Below are 27,958 nucleotides of genomic sequence, written 5' to 3'. Positions count from 1 at the left end.
AAAAAAAAAAAGAAGAAATCAACGTTGGTACCTCATATTACACTCTCCTGAATATAGACACATCTTCTCGTACCATCAGAACCCATTATTTTTGTTTTGTTTTGTTTTGTTTTGTTTGTTTACATCTCATTGTCCTGAAAAGGTTTTTGTTTTTTTGTTTATGTTTTTTTTTTTAAGACACAATAAAGCTAAAATGTCAAGTCTTTCCAGATAAGATCCCAGTGCCAGGGAGTGTATCAGAAAATAGAAGGATGCCCCCAACCCCCCACCACCTCCTTTCCAAGATTGTTGTCCATCTGCCATTGTTATTTGGTTACATTGTTATATTCCCAGTGGACAGGTAAGATCACACCTCGCACTCCCTGGCCGGCTGCTGGTGACAGGAACAAGAGCCATACTCATTGATGATGACCAAAGCCCCCTCAATGTGGTTGGGTTTGTAGTCCACATAGTATTCCTGGGCAGACATTGCAGCCATTTGATGCATAGTCTGTTTCTGCTTCTGCTTCCTGCGTTGTGTCACAAAGCATTGCCTCAGCTGTCTGAGACTGGCAGGGAAACACTTCCAAGATACATACAACATCAAAACCACAATGAGGAAGGAGAAAATCAAAGCCATGGTCCCTGTCACCACCTTGTGGATCTGGACAGTGTTCTCAGGGTGCTCGCTGGGCATGGTGGCCATCAGGTTGTCTGTGGTCTTCTCCCCCTCGGTATCCTGCACATCATAGGTGGTGGTGGTGATGGTGGCACTGCTGTGGGCATTACTGTGGTTGAAAGCTGTGGAGATGGCATTAGCACTGGTGGGATCTGCAGGGTCCTCACACAAGTGGAAAGCATAGACAGCATCCAGAAGGTCCTCTCCTTGGGCATACTCAGGGGTGGTACAGAGCATGTTGCCATCATACCTACCCTTGAAGTTGCTCAGCCAGGAGGCCAAGGCACACACATTCCGTCCACAGTCCCAGCTGTTCCCAGCCAGGGTAATGCTGGTGAGAGATTTCCAAGAATTCAAGATTCTAGAATCAATGTAGGTCAAGCGGTTGGAGTCCAGAAGAAGGGACTCCAGATGAGGTACACTTTCAAAAACGTGAGGTTCAATGTACTCAATCTCATTGCCAGAGAGGTCCATCTTAGTTAATTTCCACACCCAGTCTAAAGAGTTCACTACAATAGTCACTTTATTCTTCCTCATAAAGAGCGACTGCAAAGACAGTAGTCGGGGGAAATGAGCTAAATTCACCTTGACCAAGTCATTGTGCTCCAGGTGGAGCTCAGCAAGTTTTAACAAACCTGCAAAGGAGTTCCGGGCCAAGCTCTTAAGCTGGTTGTATCCCAAGTCCAGGAACTCCAGACTACGACAGTCCTGGAAGATCCTCACTGGGACAAACTTGATGGCGTTATGTCGCATCTGGAGGCTGCTCAACTTGCGCAGACCATGGAAGAGGTCCGGGGCCAAGCCTTGGATGTTGTTGTTGGATAGATCCAGACTGCGGAGGTTTGGCAGGGGTCTGAAGGTGTGGTTGGCCAGGTGGGTGATTTTATTAGAGCTCAGGGTGAGTTCTTTGACCCGACGCAGCTTCTGGAAGGCATTGACCTCCACTGCGTCTATGTGGTTGTGATCCAGGTAGAGCCAGGTCAGCTGCATTAACCCCGTGAACTGTCCATCCTGCAGATCGCCCAGGCTGTTGTACCGCAGGGACAAGCCCATCACCCCCGACAGGTTGCCCGGCAGCTCCGTCAAATTCTGCGACTCGCAGTACAAGAATCTGTTGTCGCAGCGACAGACGCGCGGGCAGCCGCTACTCACCAGGGGAAGCATCTCCAGGAACATGCCCAGGACCACCCCCGGGGGCTTTCTCAACATCCAGTGTAGACAGAGACCAATGAGAAGGAAATCCATTAGCAAACACGGTTCCAATATTTCTGCAGAATGTCCATTGAAGTCGGTGCCAGTGTCTACATCATAGTGCAATGAAATACATGGCATACAGGTGGCAGAGGGGGGCACATGCAGCATCTACAGTCCACTCCTAGGGCTAGGGGTGTCGGCTTGTCTCATGATGGTAAAAAACGATGTATAGAATAATAGAAAAAAAAAAAGATCATTTAAAAAAAATATATATATTTTTTTATTTTGAATCAAAAAATAAAGTGTCTCAGCCCCCCTTCTCCTCCAGCTCCATTCAGCCTTCTTTGTGTTGCAGGTCTAAATGGCCCCCTCTGTGCTGGGAATCACAGGCTCAATGCTGGCAGCCTTACAATGCCCCCCTATGCTGCTTCTCAATAGGAGACAGGGGGGGGGGGGGGCAGGGATGGAGGGGGGGTCCAGTTACCTTTTTTTTTGGAGCTGACTTGTAAGGACCTTCCAGGATCTGGATGGATCTTTCCTCCTTCTTATGTTAAGATCGTGGAAGGAGCTGCAAAGTCTTTGCTTAATAAGGATCCGAGCAGGAGATGTGGAGACTGCTGAAGGTCCATCCTCTGAGAAGATCTATTAAAATCCACCCCAACAACAACAACAACAACAAAAAAATAATAATTCTCCTTGCAGGTCAGTGCTGGAGCTGAGGCATTGGCAGAGCTGAGGCAGGAGATGCAGGCAGCAGAGGCAGCAGTGCTGTCAGCTAGTCATGACTGTACACCAGCACTGAGCTGCTCACACATGGGCAGATGCAAGGGGGTGGGCATTACACCAACACTTTACTCCACCACTAAAGTAATAGATGGTCCTGGAGGATGACATGGAGAAGACTCCCAGCTTCTGCCTCCACTGCACAGGAGCAAGGACCCGACTCTTCTCTTCTCTCTCTTATTTCTTAGGGTTTTGTGATTTTCTTTTTTTTTTTAATTTCTTTGCTTGTTTTGTGTCATGGGGGAGCAGAGGATGGTGGATGGAGGGGTCTGTGTCATGGAGAGAGGGGACTGTGTTGGTATTATTCCAGAATATTGGAGATTGTTTCTATTGATAGATAGATAGATGATACATAGATGCTGAATAGATTGATAGATGGATAGATGATACATAGATGCTGAATGAATAGATAAATAAATAGATAGATGATACATAGCTACTAAATGGATATATATAGATACTGGATAGGCAGATAACACACATATATGTATATATTATAGATACATAGTTGGATGGATAGATAAATAGATTTGTGATAACTAGGTACTGGATGGATAGATACTGTATACACTGATACTGGATAAATAGATTCTGGATGGATAGATAGATAGATACTGGATAGATTGATAGATAGATAGATACTGGATAGATTGATACTGGATAAATAGATACTGAATGGATGGATGGATAGATAGATACTGAATACACTGATACTGGATAAATAGATACTGGATGGATGGATGGATGGATGGATAGATAAATAGATGCTGGATAGATCTATAAATAGATATGTGATAAATACTGGATAGATGATAGATCCATACTGGACAGATAGACAAATAGATATGTGATAGCTTAGTAGTAGATTGATAGTAACTAGATAGAGGTTATATATAACAGATAGAAAAGAGACAACTCAACAAAGTATAGAATCATTATAGAATTATATTTTTATTCATTACCTTTGTATATATATATAAATGGAGAAATACATGTGCCCCATACAAATCTCTACATCCTTCTTGATCTGTTTATTGATGGATTTCGTATTTTTTTCAAACTCTATCCTTTTCTATCTAAAATCTATCTTCTATCTATTTTCAATTCATCTATTTATTTATTTTCCATTGATCTATAATGTAGCTAATATATTTCTCTATATTTATTTCTTCTACCAAAAGCACTAAATATATATATAGATATTAGTAGAACTTGAGATTTGTTAATACTTGCACTGCTGTAAACATGCAACAGAGTATTATAGATGTAGCAGAGGTGGTTATGTACAGATGCAGTAGAGGATGTGTATAGATGTAGCAGAGGTGGTTATGTACAGATGCAGTAGAGGATGTGTATAGATGTAGCAGAGGTGGTTATGTACAGATGCAGTAGAGGATGTGTATAGATGTAGCAGAGGTGGTTATGTACAGATGCAGTAGAGGATGTGTATAGATGTAGCAGTGGTGGTTATGTACAGATGCAGTAGAGGATGTGTATAGATGTAGCAGAGGTGGTTATGTACAGATGCAGTAGAGGATGTGTATAGGTGTAGCAGAGGTGGTTATGTACAGATGCAGTAGAGGATGTGTATAGATGTAGCAGAGGTGGTTATGTACAGATACAGTAGAGGATGTGTATAGATGTAGCAGTGGTGGTTATGTACAGATGCAGTAGAGGATGTGTATAGATGTAGCAGTGGTGGCTATGTACAGATGCAGTAGAGGATGTGTATAGATGTAGCAGTGGTGGTTATGTACAGATGTAGTAGAGGATGTGTATAGATGTAGCAGAGGTGGGTATGTACAGATGCAGTAGAGGATGTGTATAGATGTAGCAGTGGTGGTTATGTACAGATGCAGTAGAGGATGTGTATAGATGTAGCAGAGGTGGTTATGTACAGATGCAGTAGAGGATGTGTATAGATGTAGCAGAGGTGGTTATGTACAGATGCAGTAGAGGATGTGTATAGATGTAGCAGTGGTGGTTATGTACAGATGCAGTAGAGGATGTGTATAGATGTAGCAGAGGTGGGTATGTACAGATGCAGTAGAGGATGTGTATAGATGTAGCAGTGGTGGTTATGTACAGATGCAGTAGAGGATGTGTATAGATGTAGCAGAGGTGGTTATGTACAGATGCAGTAGAGGATGTGTATAGATGTAGCAGAGGTGGTTATGTACAGATGCAGTAGAGGATGTGTATAGATGTAGCAGTGGTGGTTATGTACAGATACAGTAGAGGATGTGTATAGATGTAGCAGTGGTGGGAGGATAATGTACAGATGTAGTAGTGGTGGCAGGATAATGTACAGATGTAGTAGTGGTGGTAGGATAATGTACAGATGTAGCAGTGGTGGCAGGATAATGTACAGATGTAGCAGTGCTGGGAGGATAATGTACAGATGTAGCAGTGCTGGGAGGATAATGTACAGATGTAGCAGTGGTGGGAGGATAATGTACAGATGTAGCAGTGCTAGGAGGATAATGTACAGATGTAGCAGTGCTGGAAGGATAATGTACAGATGTAGCAGTGGTGGCAGGATAATGTACAGATGTAGCAGTGGTGGCAGGATAATGTACAGATGTAGCAGTGGTGGCAGGATAATGTACAGATGTAGCAGTGGTGGCAGGATCATGTACAGATGTAGCAGTGGTGGCAGGATCATGTACAGATGTAGCAGTGGTGGCAGGATAATGTACAGATGTAGTAGTGGTGGTAGGATCATGTACAGATGTAGCAGTACTGGGAGGATAATGTAAAGATATGGCAGTGGTGGCAGGATAATGTACAGATGTAGCAGTGGTAGGAGGATAATGTACAGATGTAGCAGTGGTGGGAGGATAATGTACAGATGTAGTAGTGGTGGTAGGATCATGTACAGATGTAGCAGTACTGGGAGGATAATGTAAAGATATGGCAGTGGTGGCAGGATAATGTACAGATGTAGCAGTGGTGGCAGGATAATGTACAGATGTAGTAGTGGTGGCAGGATAATGTACAGATGTAGCAGTGCTGGGAGGATAATGTACAGATGTAGCAGTGCTGGGAGGATAATGTACAGATGTAGCAGTGGTGGGAGGATAATGTACAGATGTAGCAGTGCTAGGAGGATAATGTACAGATGTAGCAGTGCTGGAAGGATAATGTACAGATGTAGCAGTGGTGGCAGGATAATGTACAGATGTAGCAGTGGTGGCAGGATAATGTACAGATGTAGCAGTGGTGGCAGGATCATGTACAGATGTAGTAGTGGTGGTAGGATAATGTACAGATGTAGCAGTGGTAGGAGGATAATGTACAGATGTAGCAGTGGTGGGAGGATAATGTACAGATGTAGTAGTGGTGGTAGGATCATGTACAGATGTAGCAGTACTGGGAGGATAATGTAAAGATATGGCAGTGGTGGCAGGATAATGTACAGATGTAGCAGTGGTGGCAGGATAATGTACAGATGTAGCAGTGGTGGCAGGATAATGTACAGATGTAGCAGTGGTAGGAGGATAATGTACAGATGTAGCAGTGGTGGGAGGATAATGTACAGATGTAGTAGTGGTGGTAGGATCATGTACAGATGTAGCAGTACTGGGAGGATAATGTAAAGATATGGCAGTGGTGGCAGGATAATGTACAGATGTAGCAGTGGTGGCAGGATCATGTACAGATGTAGTAGTGGTGGTAGGATAATGTACAGATGTAGCAGTGGTAGGAGGATAATGTACAGATGTAGCAGTGGTGGGAGGATAATGTACAGATGTAGTAGTGGTGGTAGGATCATGTACAGATGTAGCAGTACTGGGAGGATAATGTAAAGATATGGCAGTGGTGGCAGGATAATGTACAGATGTAGCAGTGGTGGCAGGATAATGTACAGATGTAGCAGTGGTGGCAGGATAATGTACAGATATGGCAGTGGTGGCAGGATAATGTACAGATGTAGCAGTGGTGGCAGGATAATGTACAGATGTAGCAGTGGTAGGAGGATAATGTACAGATGTAGCAGTGGTGGGAGGATAATGTACAGATGTAGTAGTGGTGGTAGGATCATGTACAGATGTAGCAGTACTGGGAGGATAATGTAAAGATATGGCAGTGGTGGCAGGATAATGTACAGATGTAGCAGTGGTGGCAGGATAATGTACAGATGTAGCAGAGGTGGCAGGATCATGTACAGATGTAGCAGTGTTTGAGGTGTGAGTATTATTAGATGCTTCTGTGTCATCATGTGCCTGGCACTGGCTGCTAATCCTCTGATGTTCATATAATAATAAGATGGGAGAAGAAGCAGGAGTGGTGGCAGAAGGGTGGGCACTACTGTGTACATCTCCAGGGTCCAGCTCTAGTGAAAGGGAAGTTGGATTCAGGAAGAGTGCAGCAGCCTCCCCCCAGCCCAGCACCCCTCCTGCGCACAGCTCGGGCACCCCTCCTGCGCACAGCTCTAGCACCCCTCCTGCGCACAGCTCTAGCACCCCTCATGCACACAACTCTGGCACCCCTCCTGCACACAGCTCCTGCACCCCTCCTGCACACAGCTCCGGCACCCCTTATGCACACAGCTCTGGCACCCCTCATGCACACAGCTCCGGCATCCCTCCTGCACACTGCTCCGGCACCCCTCATGCACACAGCTCCGGCACCCCTCATGCACACAGCTCCGGCACCCCTCCTGTGCACAGCTCTGGCACCCCTCATGCACACAGCTCCGGCACCCCTCCTATGCACAGCTCCGGCATCTCCTGCACATAGCTCCGGCATCCCTCCAGCACACAGCTCCAGCACCCCTCCTGTGCACAGCTACGGCACCCCTCCTGCACACAGCTCTAGCACCCCTCATGCACACAGCTCTGGCACCCCTCATGCACACAGCTCTTGCACCCCTCATGCACACAGCTCTGGCACCCGTCCTGTATACAGCTCTGGCACCCTTCATGCACACAGCTCCGGCACCCCTCATGCACACAGCTCCGGCACCCCTCCTGTGCACAGCTCCGACACCCCTCATGCACACAGCTCTGGCACCCGTCCTGTATACAGCTCCGGCACCCTTCATGCACACAGCTCTGGCACCCATCCTGTGCAGGGTGATCACAAAGCAGGAATAAAAGTAGTCACTGCAGGACTGGAAGGTTCACAGAAGCTTCGCCACTCACTGTATGATGAGGGGAGAGATGCTGCAACATTGTGTGTGTATGAGAGGATGAGTGCAGGTATTATATTTATATTATATATGTGTATGAGAGGATGTGTGTGTGGGTATTATATCTGTATGAGTATGAGATGATGTATTTGAGGGTTTAATATCTGTATATATGAGTATATATGAGTATATATTTTTTATAAGTATTTTTTTTTGTTTGTGCAGTACATTTCCATGGGTAATATCTCTAAATGTTTAAGCATTGTGTCTGTATAATATGTCTGTATGAAGTGTATATGAATGTATCTAATTTTGTGTATATGTATAAATATAATGCAATATACAGTAGACAACATTCCCAGCTTAACACAAAAACACCAACTGCAACTGTGACAACGACGGAGGTCAACACCAACCAAAAAAGTGAAGACTAAGGAGGTCAACACTAAGCTAAAAAGTAACAACCAAGGAGGTCAACACCAACTAAAACAGTAACGACAAAGTAAGACAACACCAACCAAAAAAATAACAAGTGAGAAGGTCAGCTTTAAAATTGGTGACCTAGAAAGTCAACACCAACCAAAAAAGTGACAACCAAGGAGGTCAACACCAACTAAAACAGTAACGACAAAGTAAGACAACACCAACCAAAAAAATAACAAGTGAGAAGGTCAGCTTTAAAATTGGTGACCTAGAAAGTCAACACCAACCAAAAAAGTGACAACCAAGGAGGTCAACACCAACTAAAACAGTAACGACAAAGTAAGTCAACACCAACCAAATAAATAACAAGTGAGAAGGTCAGCATCAAAAGTGGTGACCTAGAAAGTCAACGCCAACAAAAAAACCAAGGAGCTCAACATCAACCAAAAAAGTGACGAATACGAAGATCAACACCAACCAAAAAAGTAACAAGGAGGTCAACACCAACTGAAGCTGTGACAACCAAGTAGCTCCACATAAACCACAAAAGGGACAACTAAGGAGATCAATACCAACCAAAAAAGTGACCACCAAGGAGGTCAACAACAACTCAAACAGTAACGACTAAGAATATCAACACTAACCAAAAAAAGTGACAACCAAGGAGGTCAACATCAACCAAAAAAGTGATGATTACGAAGATCAACACCAACCAAAAAGGTAACGAGGAGGTCAACACCAAGTGAAGCTGTGACAACCAAGTAGCTCCACATAAACCAAAAAAGTGACAACTACGGAGGTCAACACCAACTCAAACAGTAATGAGTAAGAATATCAACACCAACCAAAAAGAGTGACAGCCAAGGAGGTCAACATCCACCAAAAATGAGAAGACTAAGGAGGTCAACACCAACAATAATTAGAATAACCCGTGAAACAGATCAATAGGATTGGATTGTTGTTGTCCTCTTCTTCCATACTCACATGATTTGTTGTCAGTATAGAGAACACATTATCACAGTAAAGGGAATGTCCACCATGATGATATTTTAATGGTAACAAATGGATCAATCATCACCATCCCACTCACCATATCACTCTAGTACCGATCATTTCCCGCCACCAATCTCTTCTCTTCCTGATTGAATTACATTGTATCATAAAAGACAGGTGACCACTGAAGCCAATCAGCAGTGTAAGTGCATCATCACTATAGCCAGTGATTGGTCGCAGAAGTCACATGTCAAGTCAAGACCATGTCACCTAACCAAGAAGATCAGAGATCAATTAAAAGAACACTCCAGTCACAGCTGATTCATTGAATGATACTTTGTGTAGGGTCTGAAGGGTGGAGCTTGACCCTAGGGATAAAATGAATATGGGTCAGGCTCCTCCCTTCAGATCGTGCACCGTGTATTACTCAATGAATTAGCTGTAACTGGAGTGATCCTTTTAAGAAAAGATTCTAAGGTATTCTTCAACTGTAACTTCTCTCTGAAGACATTTCCTCACACTGCTGTGCTCTCTGTATTGTACTGCTTCAAATGCCCCTCTCCTTTGAGTCACTGCTGAAGCACCCCTGGTACAGAAAAAATATGAGAAAAACACACATTAATATACTTATATATACAGTATATAGACATACAGCATAGGCACACCATATACACACATACATCATAAACATACATAGAGGATACACACAACACATACACATACAGCATATACACATCACATATACACACATACAGCATAAACATACAAAGAGGATACACATAACACATACAGCATATACACATCACATATATGCACAACAAATATACACATACATATAATACCATCTACAGATACACAGCATGTATACATTACATATACACACAACAAATATACACATACATACAATACCATCTACAGATACACAGCATATACACATCACATATACACACACAGCAGATACACATCACACATAGTACCATCTACAGATACACAGCATATATACATCACATATACACAGACAGCAAATATACACATAAATACAAAAACAAGCACAGGTATACAGCATATACAAATCACATATACACTCAACAAATATACATATACATACAAAACCATGCACAGATACACAACATAAACACATCACATATACACACACAGTAATTATACACATACATATAATACCATCTACAGATACACAGCATATATACATCACATATACACACACAGCAAATATACACATACTTACAATACCACGTTCAGATATAAAGCATATACACATCACATATACACACACATACATCATCATACACCCAATACACACACAATACCCCAAATGACGAGGCCCCCTCACACTGTGGGCCCCATAGTGGCTACTACAACTGTAGTTACGCCCCTGAACAAGATCAGTGTAGAGAGCTGATAGTAAAGCCCCGTTGCCCTTACGGAAGTTACAATCCGTAATTTTAATAAATCAATTTTTCATAATTTTTTCACTGCAAAGTTACTCATCCCCCCATTACAACACCTGACACTGTCTTTAGTCTACATGGTCCAGCCTGCTGACAGTTTCCTTTTTGGAACTACTTTGAAGACCTTACCCTTAGCAAGACATATTCCTCCCCCGATGTGGTGGGCGTCCTCATGGCTTAGGAGCACATCAGTGATATCAGGATGTGTCCTGTGCATATCTGGATAGTAATAAGTAATTAGTAGGGAACATTCTGTAGACACCCGGACCCCCGGACCCCTGCAATGGAACTCCAGGGCTTCACAGAGATCAGTAAACACAGGGTGAGGATGTACTGATCAATACTCTGCTCTGCTGACAGGCTGCGTCCCTTCTCATCCTCCTCCAGCCCTCACCCTGTTACACGGGGGCCATTTTGCATGTTATAATGAAGACCGTCCTTAATCACCGTTGTGTAATCAGCCCCAAGACTCGAGAAATTCCACATAACACCCTCATAGCAGCAAACAAAAAATACGACTGATCTGTCTGGCAGACTCGGCGAACAGATGACTTTGTCTCAGATCAAGTTTGTCATTGAAATGGAAAGGAAAACTGTCACACAATATGCTCTTTTATAAGAAGGAAGAAAAACTCTGCTGCGGTATTATTCAGTGCAAACACATGGCGGTATAGAACTATTCCAAGAACTGCTATTAAGTCATAGACGGATTCAGTCCAAGGAAAACATGACTGGGAAGGTGATAGGATGCACCCAAACCATAGAAACTTCTACTTTACATTGTGTTATAGTAGTTATATTCTTGTACATAGGGGGCAGTATTATAGTAGTTATATTCTTGTACATAGGGGACAGTATTATAGTAGTTATATTCCTGTACATAGGGGGCAGTATTATAGTAGTTATATTCTTGTACATAGGGGGCAGTATTATAGTAGTTATATTCTTGTACATAGGGGGCAGTATTATAGTAGTTATATTCTTGTACATAGGGGCAGTATTATAGTAGTTATATTCTTGTACATAGGGGCAGTATTATAGTAGTTATATTCTTGTATATAGGGGGCAGTATTATAGTAGTTATATTCTTGTACATGGGGGGCAGTATTATAGTAGTTATATTCCTGTACATAGGGGGCAGTATTATAGTAGTTATATTCTTGTACATAGGGGGCAGTATTATAGTAGTTATATTCTTGTACATAGGGGGTAGTATTATAGTAGTTATATTCCTGTACATAGGGGGCAGTATTATAGTAGTTATATTCTTGTACATAGGGAGCAGTATTATAGTAGTTATATTCTTGTACATAGGGGGCAGTATTATAGTAGTTATATTCCTGTACATAGGGGCAGTATTATAGTAGTTATATTCTTGTACATAGGGGGCAGTATTATAGTAGTTATATTCTTGTACATAGGGGGCAGTATTATAGTAGTTATATTCCTGTACATAGGGGCAGTATTATAGTAGTTATATTCTTGTACATAGGGGGCAGTATTATAGTAGTTATATTCTTGTACATAGGGGGCAGTATTATAGTAGTTATATTCTTGTACATAGGGGGCAGTATTATAGTAGTTATAATCTTGTACATAGGGGGCAGTATTATAGTAGTTATATTCTTGTACATAGGAGGCAGTATTATAGTAGTTATATTCTTGTACATAGGGGGCAGTATTATAGTAGTTATATCCCTGTACATAGGGGTAGTATTATAGTAGTTATATTCTTGTACATAGGGGCAGTATTATAGTAGTTATGGAGAAATGAAAAAATCCTTCGGCACCAGCATGAGATGAGTTGCAGTAAAAAGCTTTCTCTTTATTAAAGATCCATTAAAATGTCCATAAAGATGCAGGAAAAAACATGAGATAATGTGTACACAAACAAAAAAGAGGTTACGCGTTTCGGACCATGCTGTAGCGGTCCTTACTCATACCTATAATGAACACTGGAAGTATGCTGGAATATATAGCAGGAAAGGCTCACATGACTCAAACAGACCGCCCACAGGGCCACATGACTCAAACAGACCGCCCACAGGGCCACATGACACAAACAGGCCGCCCACAGGGCCACATGACACAAACAGGCCGCCCATAGAGCCACATGACACAAACAGGCCGCCCATAGAGCCACATGACTCAAACAGGCCGCCCATAGAGCCACATGACTCAAACAGGCCGCCCATAGAGCCACATGACTCAAACAGACTGCCCACAGGGCCACATGACTCAAACAGACTGCCCACAGGGCCACATGACACAAACAGGCCGCCCATAGAGCCACATGACACAAACAGACTGCCCACAGGGCCACATGACTCAAACAGACTGCCCACAGAGCCAAATGACTCAAACAGACTGCCCACAGGGCCACATGACACAAACAGGCCGCCCATAGAGCCACATGACACAAACAGACTGCCCACAGGGCCACATGACTCAAACAGACCGCCCACAGAGCCAAATGAGTCAAACAGACCGCCCACAGAGCCACATGGTACAAACGGACCGCCCACAGAGCCACATGGTACAAACGGACCGCCCACAGAGCCACATGGTACAAACGGACCGCCCACAGAGCCACATGGTACAAACGGACCGCCCACAGGACCACATGACACAAAACAGACCGCCCATAGAGCCACATGACACAAACAGACCGCCCTCAAGTCACATGGTACAAACAAATGAGAGAGAGACAAATGAAATGTTAGTAGACATATGTTAAATCATATTTCGCATTTAGACCCAAGGGATTGCGAGTTTCCAAAGTAAGAATCCATTTGGCCTCACTCATAAATAATTTTTTGGGGCGATCACCCCCTCTCCTGTCAGCGGCAACATGATCTATGGCCATTACACGCATGTGTGAGACTGAACCTGAGTGGCAGTCCCTAAAGTGTCTGGATGCACCGCTCAGATTCCGGGTGCTAGCAATCGTTTTGGGGTTCGCTCCAGTAATGTGTTCGGACACCCGATCTTTTAATTTACGGGCGGTGCATCCAACATATTGAAGATGACACTCGGAACATTCAATAAGTTAGATCACCCAGGTGGTCTCGCAATTCATGTACCTCTGAATTTGATAGGAAGATTTGTTTGTATGGGATTTAAAAGTGTTGGTTTTTACCATGTATCTGCATATGTTGCACCTACTCCCACCACAGCAATAGCTGCCTTTGTGTGTTAACCAGGCTTTGTTCACACTTTGTGACAAGAAATAATTTGGCGATAATATGTTGCCCAGAGTGGAAGCTCGAGTGGAGACAAAGGTGACGCCTTCGCATAGAATATCTCTCAGGATGTCATTATGTTGTAATATAGGTAAGTATTTTCTGACAATCGCGGTGATCTCTTGGTATTGGTTACAGAATTTAGTACTGAAATATGGTCTGTTGGAGTATTTAGAAGCCACAGTGGGTTTGTCCAATAAGAGATCAGTGCGTGATTGAGAATCTACGATTCTTTTGGCCCGGTTACAGATGGAATTATTGTAACCCCTGGCCCGGAAGCGGGATTTCAGGTCATCACAACTAGTGTGAAAAGCTTCCATAGTGGAAGAGGCTCTTTTGGCACGGATATATTCCCCTATGGGGAGATTTCTAACTGTATGGCTGGGATGGCAACTATCAGCCCGCAACAGTGTGTTACCACTCGTTGGCTTACGAAAAAGTTTGGTGGTAACTTTATTCTGTGAAGTGTCACCTGAAAGTGCGATGTCAAGGAATGAAATGGACTCCTCCCGATGTTCAAATGTGAATGTGAGGTTAAAGTCGTTATGATTTATGTAGGTGATAAAATCGACGACTGTCTCCCGGTGTCCAGACCACACCAGGAGACAGTCGTCGATGTATCTACCGTACCATATTATAAAGGGAGCAAATGGATTTGATGCGTTAAACAAAAATTTTTCCTCCCATAGGGCCATATACAAATTGGCGAGTGAAGGGGAAAAACACGATCCCATTGGGCAACCAACACGTTGTAAATAGAAAACATTGTCAAATGTAAAAAAATTATTGGTGAGCAGAAACATGAGGACCAATACAATGTATTCCCGCAGGGGAGGTGCATAAGTACTGTAATGCTGTAAATGGTGAGCCACAGCCCTGCACGCTGGACCATGTGGAATGGATGTGTACAGGGCTGTGACATCACACGACAGCCAGGTATAGTCAGAGGACCACGTAAAATTTTGCATAGCTGAGAGTACAGATTTGCTGTCCCTGATGTATCCAGGTAAACGAGTGACAAGGGGTTGGAGGAGCCCATCGAGCCAGGAACCAAGTCTCTCAAAGAGGGAGCCAGTTCCGGAAACGATGGGACGGAAGGTGGGCGGAAAACCAACTTTATGTGTTTTAGGGAGGGCATAGAGGTGTGGGCATATAGGGTTAGATGGTAACAGATATTCCATGGTATGCTCATCAAAGATGCCCAAATGCACTCCCTCCTTAAGCAGATCTGTCATTCTCTGGGTGATGGACAGTGTAGGATCAGCATCCAGTCTATGGTAGGTATCTCCATCTTGTAACATAAGGAGTACAGAGGAACGATAAAGGTCCTTGTCCAGGACTACAACAGAGCCCCCTTTATCAGAGGGACGTATGATAACATAAGGGTTTTTCCTAATCTCAGTCAGGGCCCGTTGCTCTCCTCTTGTGAGGTTGTTGGTAGACTTGTTGCTTGTTATGTTTTTGTGAAGATCTTTCAAGTCCCTTTCGACGGCTTCCTGAAAAAGGTCCATTTCAGACGTGCGTGAATTTATAGGGTAAAATTTAGAATTCTTGCGCTGGATGGACGATGATGTATTGATCTGTTGACTATTAGGATCATCCGCCAATGGATCTTGTAAGCATATTAGATGGAAAAGTGCACATTGCTCTTTGAATTCTGTCTGGAGTTGAAACAGGTTATTTCCCAATTCATTGAGAGAGTTTGTGTCAAGAGCAACCGGTAATGTCACAGACAAGTTTTCAGTTTTCTCTGGATTGAAAAAGTGTTTCCTCACTGTCAGTGAGCGTACAAATTTATTTACATCGCATAGGGTTGTGAACAAATCCATATCTTTACTGGGAGCATAACCCAAACCCTTCGCTAAGAGAGAAAGCTGGTGATATGATAGGGTACACGCTGACAGGTTGACCACACTATGAAAATGATTTATTTTTTCTTGGTTTTCTGCGTCTGGCGTGTAACGTATTGATTTGCGTTTTTGGTAGTGTCTCCCTGCCCGCCTTGTTTTTTTGTGGTTGGTGTAGGGGCCATATCGTTTTTTGCCTGTGTATTAGAGGAGTTGCTGGGAGCTTCATCATTGTCCGATATTCCAGTGTTCACATCTGATTCATTTTCTGAGGAAGAGAAAGTGACATTGCTAGATGAACGCTTCCTGTTGGAGCGTCTTTTGATGATGGAACGTGGTCTCCTCGTTTCCTTCACATAGACACGATCTGTAATGTAATCCAAGTTATCTCGTTGAAATTTTGATTTTTTAATGTCCATAATCTGTTTCTCTTGATTGTCTAGTTGGTCCTGTATTTGTTTATTTAAAGTGGCAAATGTATCCTCGGAAACCTGTTGTTTTAGTTGTGATGTCATGTTATCAATGTTAGACTGGATAGTCTGTATGATATTGTGTTCCTGCTCTATGATTAGGGCCATTAGTTGTAATGAGCAGTCTGTAAGCAATTGGTTCCAACGGGTCATGAATTCATCATTGTATATAGCTGTAGGAAATTTACGGATCGTCAGGCCTCGGGGGATCATCTTTTTATCAAGATAATTTTGAAGTGTTGTGGAATCCCACCATAGCCTGAGGCGGGTCGACATGGCTTTCTCCAGCTCCCTCTTAAGACTCCATATCTGAGAATCCGAGTCAGCTGTTACGTTGGGCTGGGCAAAGATAGACATAGCCTTGCTTAGACGCTGTGGATCGTTCATGAAATCCATTGTAACATTAGAAACACTGGTTTCCTGCTGTGTCATTCCGGTAAACTTCCTTGGGTTCCAATATATTAGAAAATAGTAATAATGAAAGAAAAAAAAATACAAAATGATTTCCTGCGTATGGGGAAAATTCCTATGGTATTATTGAGTAGAAGAACTGACGAGAAAAACGCTTACTGTAAACAAGTAAATGTTTGAAAATAGAAAAAAAGGGCAGTGGATAACAGGGGAGCAGCAAGCACTAGTACCGGAGAAAAGTACGATAATGCAAACAAGGAAAAGACAAAAATAGTGCGTGCTCACCCTTAGCGCTGATCTCGTCAGGTGTTCAGATAGCTGTGCTCGCCTGGAGAAAATAGCCTGGTCCGGTCCCCAGTAGACTTGTGCATGGAGAAATGAAAAAATCCTTCGGCACCAGCATGAGATGAGTTGCAGTAAAAAGCTTTCTCTTTATTAAAGATCCATTAAAATGTCCATAAAGATGCAGGAAAAAACATGAGATAATGTGTACACAAACAAAAAAGAGGTTACGCGTTTCGGACCATGCTGTAGCGGTCCTTACTCATACCTATAATGAACACTGGAAGTATGCTGGAATATATAGCAGGAAAGGCTCACATGACTCAAACAGACCGCCCACAGGGCCACATGACTCAAACAGACCGCCCACAGGGCCACATGACACAAACAGGCCGCCCACAGGGCCACATGACACAAACAGGCCGCCCATAGAGCCACATGACACAAACAGGCCGCCCATAGAGCCACATGACTCAAACAGGCCGCCCATAGAGCCACATGACTCAAACAGGCCGCCCATAGAGCCACATGACTCAAACAGACTGCCCACAGGGCCACATGACTCAAACAGACTGCCCACAGGGCCACATGACACAAACAGGCCGCCCATAGAGCCACATGACACAAACAGACTGCCCACAGGGCCACATGACTCAAACAGACTGCCCACAGAGCCAAATGACTCAAACAGACTGCCCACAGGGCCACATGACACAAACAGGCCGCCCATAGAGCCACATGACACAAACAGACTGCCCACAGGGCCACATGACTCAAACAGACCGCCCACAGAGCCAAATGACTCAAACAGACCGCCCACAGAGCCACATGGTACAAACGGACCGCCCACAGAGCCACATGGTACAAACGGACCGCCCACAGAGCCACATGGTACAAACGGACCGCCCACAGAGCCACATGGTACAAACGGACCGCCCACAGGACCACATGACACAAAACAGACCGCCCATAGAGCCACATGACACAAACAGACCGCCCTCAAGTCACATGGTACAAACAAATGAGAGAGAGACAAATGAAATGTTAGTAGACATATGTTAAATCATATTTCGCATTTAGACCCAAGGGATTGCGAGTTTCCAAAGTAAGAATCCATTTGGCCTCACTCATAAATAATTTTTTGGAGCGATCACCCCCTCTCCTGTCAGCGGCAACATGATCTATGGCCATTACACGCATGTGTGAGACTGAACCTGAGTGGCAGTCCCTAAAGTGTCTGGATGCACCGCTCAGATTCCGGGTGCTAGCAATCGTTTTGGGGTTCGCTCCAGTAATGTGTTCGGACACCCGATCTTTTAATTTACGGGCGGTGCATCCAACATATTGAAGATGACACTCGGAACATTCAATAAGGTAGACCACCCAGGTGGTCTCGCAATTCATGTACCTCTGAATTTGATAGGAAGATTTGTTTGTATGGGATTTAAAAGTGTTGGTTTTTACCATGTATCTGCATATGTTGCACCTACTCCCACCACAGCAATAGCTGCCTTTGTGTGTTAACCAGGCTTTGTTCACACTTTGTGACAAGAAATAATTTGGCGATAATATGTTGCCCAGAGTGGAAGCTCGAGTGGAGACAAAGGTGACGCCTTCGCATAGAATATCTCTCAGGATGTCATTATGTTGTAATATAGGTAAGTATTTTCTGACAATCGCGGTGATCTCTTGGTATTGGTTACAGAATTTAGTACTGAAATATGGTCTGATGGAGTATTTAGAAGCCACAGTGGGTTTGTCCAATAAGAGATCAGTGCGTGATTGAGAAACTACGATTCTTTTGGCCCGGTTACAGATGGAATTATTGTAACCCCTGGCCCGGAAGCGGGATTTCAGGTCATCACAACTAGTGTGAAAAGCTTCCATAGTGGAAGAGGCTCTTTTAGGCACGGATATATTCCCCTATGGGGAGATTTCTAACTGTATGGCTGGGATGGCAACTATCAGCCCGCAACAGTGTGTTACCACTCGTTGGCTTACGAAAAAGTTTGGTGGTAACTTTATTCTGTGAAGTGTCACCTGAAAGTGCGATGTCAAGGAATGAAATGGACTCCTCCCGATGTTCAAATGTGAATGTGAGGTTAAAGTCGTTATGATTTATGTAGGTGATAAAATCGACGACTGTCTCCCGGTGTCCAGACCACACCAGGAGACAGTCGTCGATGTATCTACCGTACCATATTATAAAGGGAGCAAATGGCCCTAATCATAGAGCAGGAACACAATATCATACAGACTATCCAGTCTAACATTGATAACATGACATCACAACTAAAACAACAGGTTTCCGAGGATACATTTGCCACTTTAAATAAACAAATACAGGACCAACTAGACAATCAAGAGAAACAGATTATGGACATTAAAAAATCAAAATTTCAACGAGATAACTTGGATTACATTACAGATCGTGTCTATGTGAAGGAAACGAGGAGACCACGTTCCATCATCAAAAGACGCTCCAACAGGAAGCGTTCATCTAGCAATGTCACTTTCTCTTCCTCAGAAAATGAATCAGATGTGAACACTGGAATATCGGACAATGATGAAGCTCCCAGCAACTCCTCTAATACACAGGCAAAAAACGATATGGCCCCTACACCAACCACAAAAAAACAAGGCGGGCAGGGAGACACTACCAAAAACGCAAATCAATACGTTACACGCCAGACGCAGAAAACCAAGAAAAAATAAATCATTTTCATAGTGTGGTCAACCTGTCAGCGTGTACCCTATCATATCACCAGCTTTCTCTCTTAGCGAAGGGTTTGGGTTATGCTCCCAGTAAAGATATGGATTTGTTCACAACCCTATGCGATGTAAATAAATTTGTACGCTCACTGACAGTGAGGAAACACTTTTTCAATCCAGAGAAAACTGAAAACTTGTCTGTGACATTACCGGTTGCTCTTGACACAAACTCTCTCAATGAATTGGGAAATAACCTGTTTCAACTCCAGACAGAATTCAAAGAGCAATGTGCACTTTTTCATCTAATATGCTTACAAGATCCATTGGCGGATGATCCTAATAGTCAACAGATCAATACATCATCGTCCATCCAGCGCAAGAATTCTAAATTTTACCCTATAAATTCACGCACGTCTGAAATGGACCTTTTTCAGGAAGCCGTCGAAAGGGACTTGAAAGATCTTCACAAAAACATAACAAGCAACAAGTCTACCAACAACCTCACAAGAGGAGAGCAACGGGCCCTGACTGAGATTAGGAAAAACCCTTATGTTATCATACGTCCCTCTGATAAAGGGGGCTCTGTTGTAGTCCTGGACAAGGACCTTTATCGTTCCTCTGTACTCCTTATGTTACAAGATGGAGATACCTACCATAGACTGGATGCTGATCCTACACTGTCCATCACCCAGAGAATGACAGATCTGCTTAAGGAGGGAGTGCATTTGGGCATCTTTGATGAGCATACCATGGAATATCTGTTACCATCTAACCCTATATGCCCACACCTCTATGCCCTCCCTAAAACACATAAAGTTGGTTTTCCGCCCACCTTCCGTCCCATCGTTTCCGGAACTGGCTCCCTCTTTGAGAGACTTGGTTCCTGGCTCGATGGGCTCCTCCAACCCCTTGTCACTCGTTTACCTGGATACATCAGGGACAGCAAATCTGTACTCTCAGCTATGCAAAATTTTACGTGGTCCTCTGACTATACCTGGCTGTCGTGTGATGTCACAGCCCTGTACACATCCATTCCACATGGTCCAGCGTGCAGGGCTGTGGCTCACCATTTACAGCATTACAGTACTTATGCACCTCCCCTGCGGGAATACATTGTATTGGTCCTCATGTTTCTGCTCACCAATAATTTTTTTACATTTGACAATGTTTTCTATTTACAACGTGTTGGTTGCCCAATGGGATCGTGTTTTTCCCCTTCACTCGCCAATTTGTATATGGCCCTATGGGAGGAAAAATTTTTGTTTAACGCATCAAATCCATTTGCTCCCTTTATAATATGGTACGGTAGATACATCGACGACTGTCTCCTGGTGTGGTCTGGACACCGGGAGACAGTCGTCGATTTTATCACCTACATAAATCATAACGACTTTAACCTCACATTCACATTTGAACATCGGGAGGAGTCCATTTCATTCCTTGACATCGCACTTTCAGGTGACACTTCACAGAATAAAGTTACCACCAAACTTTTTCGTAAGCCAACGAGTGGTAACACACTGTTGCGGGCTGATAGTTGCCATCCCAGCCATACAGTTAGAAATCTCCCCATAGGGGAATATATCCGTGCCAAAAGAGCCTCTTCCACTATGGAAGCTTTTCACACTAGTTGTGATGACCTGAAATCCCGCTTCCGGGCCAGGGGTTACAATAATTCCATCTGTAACCGGGCCAAAAGAATCGTAGATTCTCAATCACGCACTGATCTCTTATTGGACAAACCCACTGTGGCTTCTAAATACTCCAACAGACCATATTTCAGTACTAAATTCTGTAACCAATACCAAGAGATCACCGCGATTGTCAGAAAATACTTACCTATATTACAACATAATGACATCCTGAGAGATATTCTATGCGAAGGCGTCACCTTTGTCTCCACTCGAGCTTCCACTCTGGGCAACATATTATCGCCAAATTATTTCTTGTCACAAAGTGTGAACAAAGCCTGGTTAACACACAAAGGCAGCTATTGCTGTGGTGGGAGTAGGTGCAACATATGCAGATACATGGTAAAAACCAACACTTTTAAATCCCATACAAACAAATCTTCCTATCAAATTCAGAGGTACATGAATTGCGAGACCACCTGGGTGATCTAACTTATTGAATGTTCCGAGTGTCATCTTCAATATGTTGGATGCACCGCCCGTAAATTAAAAGATCGGGTGTCCGAACACATTACTGGAGCGAACCCCAAAACGATTGCTAGCACCCGGAATCTGAGCGGTGCATCCAGACACTTTAGGGACTGCCACTCAGGTTCAGTCTCACACATGCGTGTAATGGCCATAGATCATGTTGCCGCTGACAGGAGAGGGGGTGATCGCTCCAAAAAATTATTTATGAGTGAGGCCAAATGGATTCTTACTTTGGAAACTCGCAATCCCTTGGGTCTAAATGCGAAATATGATTTAACATATGTCTACTAACATTTCATTTGTCTCTCTCTCATTTGTTTGTACCATGTGACTTGAGGGCGGTCTGTTTGTGTCATGTGGCTCTATGGGCGGTCTGTTTTGTGTCATGTGGTCCTGTGGGCGGTCCGTTTGTACCATGTGGCTCTGTGGGCGGTCCGTTTGTACCATGTGGCTCTGTGGGCGGTCCGTTTGTACCATGTGGCTCTGTGGGCGGTCCGTTTGTACCATGTGGCTCTGTGGGCGGTCTGTTTGACTCATTTGGCTCTGTGGGCGGTCTGTTTGAGTCATGTGGCCCTGTGGGCAGTCTGTTTGTGTCATGTGGCTCTATGGGCGGCCTGTTTGTGTCATGTGGCCCTGTGGGCAGTCTGTTTGAGTCATTTGGCTCTGTGGGCAGTCTGTTTGAGTCATGTGGCCCTGTGGGCAGTCTGTTTGTGTCATGTGGCTCTATGGGCGGCCTGTTTGTGTCATGTGGCCCTGTGGGCAGTCTGTTTGAGTCATGTGGCCCTGTGGGCAGTCTGTTTGAGTCATGTGGCTCTATGGGCGGCCTGTTTGAGTCATGTGGCTCTATGGGCGGCCTGTTTGAGTCATGTGGCTCTATGGGCGGCCTGTTTGTGTCATGTGGCTCTATGGGCGGCCTGTTTGTGTCATGTGGCCCTGTGGGCGGCCTGTTTGTGTCATGTGGCCCTGTGGGCGGTCTGTTTGAGTCATGTGGCCCTGTGGGCGGTCTGTTTGAGTCATGTGAGCCTTTCCTGCTATATATTCCAGCATACTTCCAGTGTTCATTATAGGTATGAGTAAGGACCGCTACAGCATGGTCCGAAACGCGTAACCTCTTTTTTGTTTGTGTACACATTATCTCATGTTTTTTCCTGCATCTTTATGGACATTTTAATGGATCTTTAATAAAGAGAAAGCTTTTTACTGCAACTCATCTCATGCTGGTGCCGAAGGATTTTTTCATTTCTCCATGCACAAGTCTACTGGGGACCGGATCAGGCTATTTTCTCCAGGCGAGCACAGCAAACTGAACACCTGACGAGATCAGCACTATTTTTGTCTTTTCCTTGTTTGCATTATAGTAGTTATATTCCTGTACATAGGGGGCAGTATTATAGTAGTTATATTCCTGTACATAGGGGGCAGTATTATAGTAATTATATTCTTGTACATAGGGGGCAGTATTATAGTAGTTATATTCTTGTACATAAGGGGCAGTATTATAGTAGTTATATTCCTGTACATAGGGGGCAGTATTATAGTAGTTATATTCCTGTACATAGGGGCAGTATTATAGTAGTTATATTCTTGTACATAGGGGGCAGTATTATAGTAGTTATATTCTTGTACATAGGGGGCAGTATTATAGTAGTTATATTCCTGTACATAGGGGGCAGTATTATAGTAGTTATATTCTTGTACATAGGGGGCAGTATTATAGTAGTTATATTCCTGTACATAGGGGACAGTATTATAGTAGTTATATTCTTGTACATGGGTGGCAGTATTATAGTAGTTATATTCTTGTACATAGGGGGCAGTATTATAGTAGTTATATTCTTGTACATAGGGGGGAGTATTATAGTAGTTATATTCTTGTACATAGGGGGCAGTATTATAGTATTTATATTCTTGTACATAGGGGGCAGTATTATAGTATTCATATTCTTGTACATAGGGGTCAGTATTATAGTAGTTATATTCTTGTACATAGGGGTCAGTATTATAGTAGTTATATTCTTGTACATAGGGGGCAGTATTATAGTAGTTATATTCTTGTACATAGGGGGCAGTATTATAGTAGTTATATTCTTGTACATAGGGGGCAGTATTATAGTAGTTATATTCTTGTACATGGGTGGCAGTATTATAGTAGTTATATTCTTGTACATAGGGGGCAGTATTATAGTAGTTCTATTCTTGTACATAGGGGGCAGTATTATAGTAGTTATATTCCTGTACATAGGGGGCAGTATTATAGTAGTTATATTCTTGTACATAGGGGGCAGTATTATAGTAGTTATATTCTTGTACATAGGGGGCAGTATTATAGTAGTTATATTCCTGTACATAGGGGGCAGTATTATAGTAGTTATATTCCTGTACATAGGGGGCAGTATTATAGTAGTTATATTCTTGTACATAGGGGGCAGTATTATAGTAGTTATATTCCTGTACATAGGGGACAGTATTATAGTAGTTATATTCTTGTACATGGGTGGCAGTATTATAGTAGTTATATTCTTGTACATAGGGGGCAGTATTATAGTAGTTATATTCTTGTACATAGGGGGCAGTATTATAGTAGTTATATTCTTGTACATAGGGGGCAGTATTATAGTAGTTATATTCTTGTACATAGGGGGTAGTATTATAGTATTTATATTCTTGTACATAGGAGGCAGTATTATAGTAGTTATATTCCTGTACATAGGGGGCAGTATTATAGTAGTTATATTTTTGTACATAGGGGGCAGTATTATAGTAGTTATATTCCTGTACATAGGGGGCAGTATTATAGTAGTTATATTCTTGTACATGGGTGGCAGTATTATAGTAGTTATATTCTTGTACATAGGGGGCAGTATTATAGTAGTTCTATTCTTGTACATAGGGGGCAGTATTATAGTAGTTCTATTCTTGTACATAGGGGGCAGTATTATAGTAGTTATATTCCTCTACATAGGGGGCGGTATTATAGTAGTTATATTCTTGTACATAGGAACCAGTATTATAGTAGTTCTATTCTTGTACATAGGGGCAGTATTATAGTTGTTATATGCTTGTACATAGGGGGCAGTATTATTGTAGTTATAATCTTGTACATAGGGGGCAGTATTATTGTAGTTATATTCTTGTACATAGGGGGCAGTATTATAGTAGTTATATTCTTGTACATAGGGGCCAGTATTATAGTAGTTATATTCTTGTACATAGGGGGCAGTATTATAGTAGTTATATTCCTGTACATAGGGGGCAGTATTATAGTAGTTATATTCTTGTACATAGGGGGCAGTATTATAGTAGTTATATTCTTGTACATAGGGGGCAGTATTATAATAGTTATATTCTTGTACATAGGGGGCAGTATTATAGTAGTTATATTCTTGTACATAGGGGGCAGTATTATAGTAGTTATATTCTTGTACATAGGGGGCAGTATTATAGTAGTTATATTCTTGTACATAGGGGGCAGTATTATAGTAGTTATATTCTTGTACATAGGGAGCAGTATTATAGTAGTTATATTCATGTACATAGGGGGCAGTATTAGAGTAGTTATATTCTTGTACATAGGGGGCAGTATTATAGTAGTTATATTCCTGTACATAGGAGGCAGTATTATAGTATTTATATTCCTGTACATAGGGGGCAGTGTTATAGTAGTTATATTCTTGTACATAGGGAGCAGTATTATAGTAGTTATATTCTTGTACATAGGGAGCAGTATTATAGTAGTTATATCCTTGTACATAGGGGGCAGTATTATAGTAGTTATATTCCTGTACATAGGGGGCAGTATTATAGTAGTTATAGTCTTGTACATAGGGGGCAGTATTATAGTAGTTATAGTCTTGTACATAGGGGGCAGTATTATAGCAGTTATATTCTTGTACATAGGGGGCAGTATTATAGTAGTTATAGTCTTGTACATAGGGGGCAGTATTATGGTAGTTATATTCCTGTACATAGGGGGCAGTATTATAGTAGTTATATTCCTGTACATAGGGGGCAGTATTATAGTAGTTATAGTCTTGTACATAGGGGGCAGTATTATAGTAGTTATAGTCTTGTACATAGGGAGCAGTATTATATTATTTGTTGTGTTCAAAATAATAGACACTCACAAAATTTTGTTCAGGTTTTTATGTATTTTTTTGGTAATAAATAAACAATATAAAACAAGATTCTGCTTTTCCTTTTGTTTGAATCCACTTTTGCTTTTACAAAAGAGTAACAATACCTGATGAATACCTGAACATATGAATAAACCCTAAAGTGTCAAGAATACAAAAAACGCAAGTGTTGTTTTGTGAGAATTACATGGAGTTTGAACATTGCAGAACCTGTAACGTGTGAGCGCTGCGTGTTTTGGGTAGAGGTCAGTAACGGCGTTATTAGACATTCCTCATACAGACACCTTCTAGAATTAATTAGGCTTCTTGTAATTAACATGGCTGATCCTGTCAAATGGGCAATTGATAGCGATGGGATTGTCTGTATCTGATTATTCTCTCAGCCCTGATAATCACAGAGAAGTAAAACCATCGTGAGCCCAAACCATCAGCCGAAAACCACTTAAAGGTAAAGGGAAACATTCCTGGACCTTCAACCAAGTTAATCTTGGAATCGGCTTAAAAATTGACAACCGTTTCTTCTAAGAAAGCCGTGACCGCAGGACAGTTGTCATACTCCCTCCCCCCACTTCGAAGATATTGATGCACTAGGATTGGTTATGAGTATCAGTCAACAATATCAATTGGTTTTGGTCTGACATATGGCTCTTTGTAGAGACTACAATCATGTAAAGTGCCATTTTCTGCATTGTGGCTGTACTTGGTATTGCAGTTCAGCCTCATTAAGGGGGTTGGCCAATACATCTCTTCCATTAGACACGTACCTGTGACTGTCACCTTGGAGAACTTCTGCTTTTCCCTGTTCTCACCATGCTGCCCTCTACATATATACACAACTTCCTTTATCTCACTGCTCCAGCTCATCCTCATGGCGTCACCCACTGTGTCTCTTTCCGACAGACACATGAAGAGGGGGAGGGAGCAGGAGGAGTCATCATCTCCTTCTACAACTCCTCCTATTCATCAGAGCTCAGAGATGTAAACAAAGAGTCTACAACACAACAAAAAGTATTTGGCAGGACTGAATAATTAATTGATGAATATTTATGGATTTATGGAGCAGTAAAGCCGCTTGGGAAACATGTAATCCCGGAAACATCGGAAATCACGACAAAAATGCGGCCGCGGACCCTTAGTAATTAAGACCCCTTGTCATAAGTTGTATTGCACTCCCTTTTAACACAACTGAGCTGCCACCCATTGGCAATTGGTGGGGGTGCTAGGTATTGCACTGCCAAAACTTTAATATGGATTGATCATCAATATGTTAAAATGGTATTTCAATTTTTTTTTTATTTTTATTGATCACCAATCAATAAGTCATTAGTATCTGATTAGCAGGTGTTTTTGAACACTATTCCCCCGCCAGTTGGCTATTAGAAGAGACTCTGTCATTCAGAAAAGTGTTGCAGCTTCTTCGTAATCTATCTCTCCCCTCACCACGCCATTCTGATATTGATGATCTATCTGAAGAGACACGGTGAATGTCTTTCCATTCCCCTTTCAGTTTTGAAAAAGTGAACCAAATTATTACCAAATTGTCTGAAGTCTTATCTTTGTTAGCCATCACTTTCCTCAACAACTATTGTTTTATGATATCCTGCCTTTTGTTTCAACCTTTGAGCAAACTTTTTTCTTCAGTCGGTTACAAAAACGGTAAGAAACCTAATGTAAAGAAAAACTAAGAAAATGTAGCGAGGAGAAGGTTAAATCACATCTTACCGAAAAGTCTTGCCCTGACCCAATAAATCTATGCTAACACGTGCGGTCCACAGCGGTGCCTCAGTAATCTGGCTATAGACGTTAGGCATATATTCAATCGTAACAGAAAAAAGCGAATCTCCTAACAAGCCGCAAGACAACACCTGTGGGTTCCTTTATCATTGACTTTACCGTCATACTGAACATTTCACAAGGAAACGCTTGTTTACTGGGAAACTGGTCAATTATTGCTGACTAAAACCAGTCATGATGGGCAGGCTCACTAATGGCTCCCTATTATCTGAGGGAGTGCAGATGACTTAACTAGCGAGCGATCTTTATTA

The 27,958-nt window shown here is 42.6% G+C and overlaps 2 protein-coding genes across 3 annotated transcripts in view; one reads left to right on the top strand and one right to left on the bottom strand.

Moving 5' to 3' along the window:
- Positions 1-27,958, top strand: part of CTNNA2 (catenin alpha 2) — a 1,396,423-nt gene that overhangs the window by 903,374 nt on the left and 465,091 nt on the right. The window lies entirely within an intron of this gene.
- On the bottom strand, positions 95-2,711 carry LRRTM1 (leucine rich repeat transmembrane neuronal 1). Its single transcript, XM_072126312.1, has one exon. It carries the CDS (start codon positions 2,018-2,020, stop codon positions 347-349), a length of 1,674 nt encoding a protein of 557 aa, XP_071982413.1. The 5' UTR covers positions 2,021-2,711; the 3' UTR covers positions 95-346.

Source organism: Engystomops pustulosus, chromosome 1 (assembly GCF_040894005.1).
Source record: "Engystomops pustulosus chromosome 1, aEngPut4.maternal, whole genome shotgun sequence".
NCBI classification, from domain to species: domain Eukaryota; kingdom Metazoa; phylum Chordata; class Amphibia; order Anura; family Leptodactylidae; genus Engystomops; species Engystomops pustulosus.
Note: the sequence above shows the minus strand (reverse complement) of the source record. Positions and strands in the feature narration are given on the sequence as shown.

Coding starts and splice junctions, on each gene's coding strand:
- LRRTM1 (XM_072126312.1), bottom strand. CDS start 2,020: ATGCTGCATGTGCCCCCCTCTGCCACCTGTATGCCATGTATTTCATTG.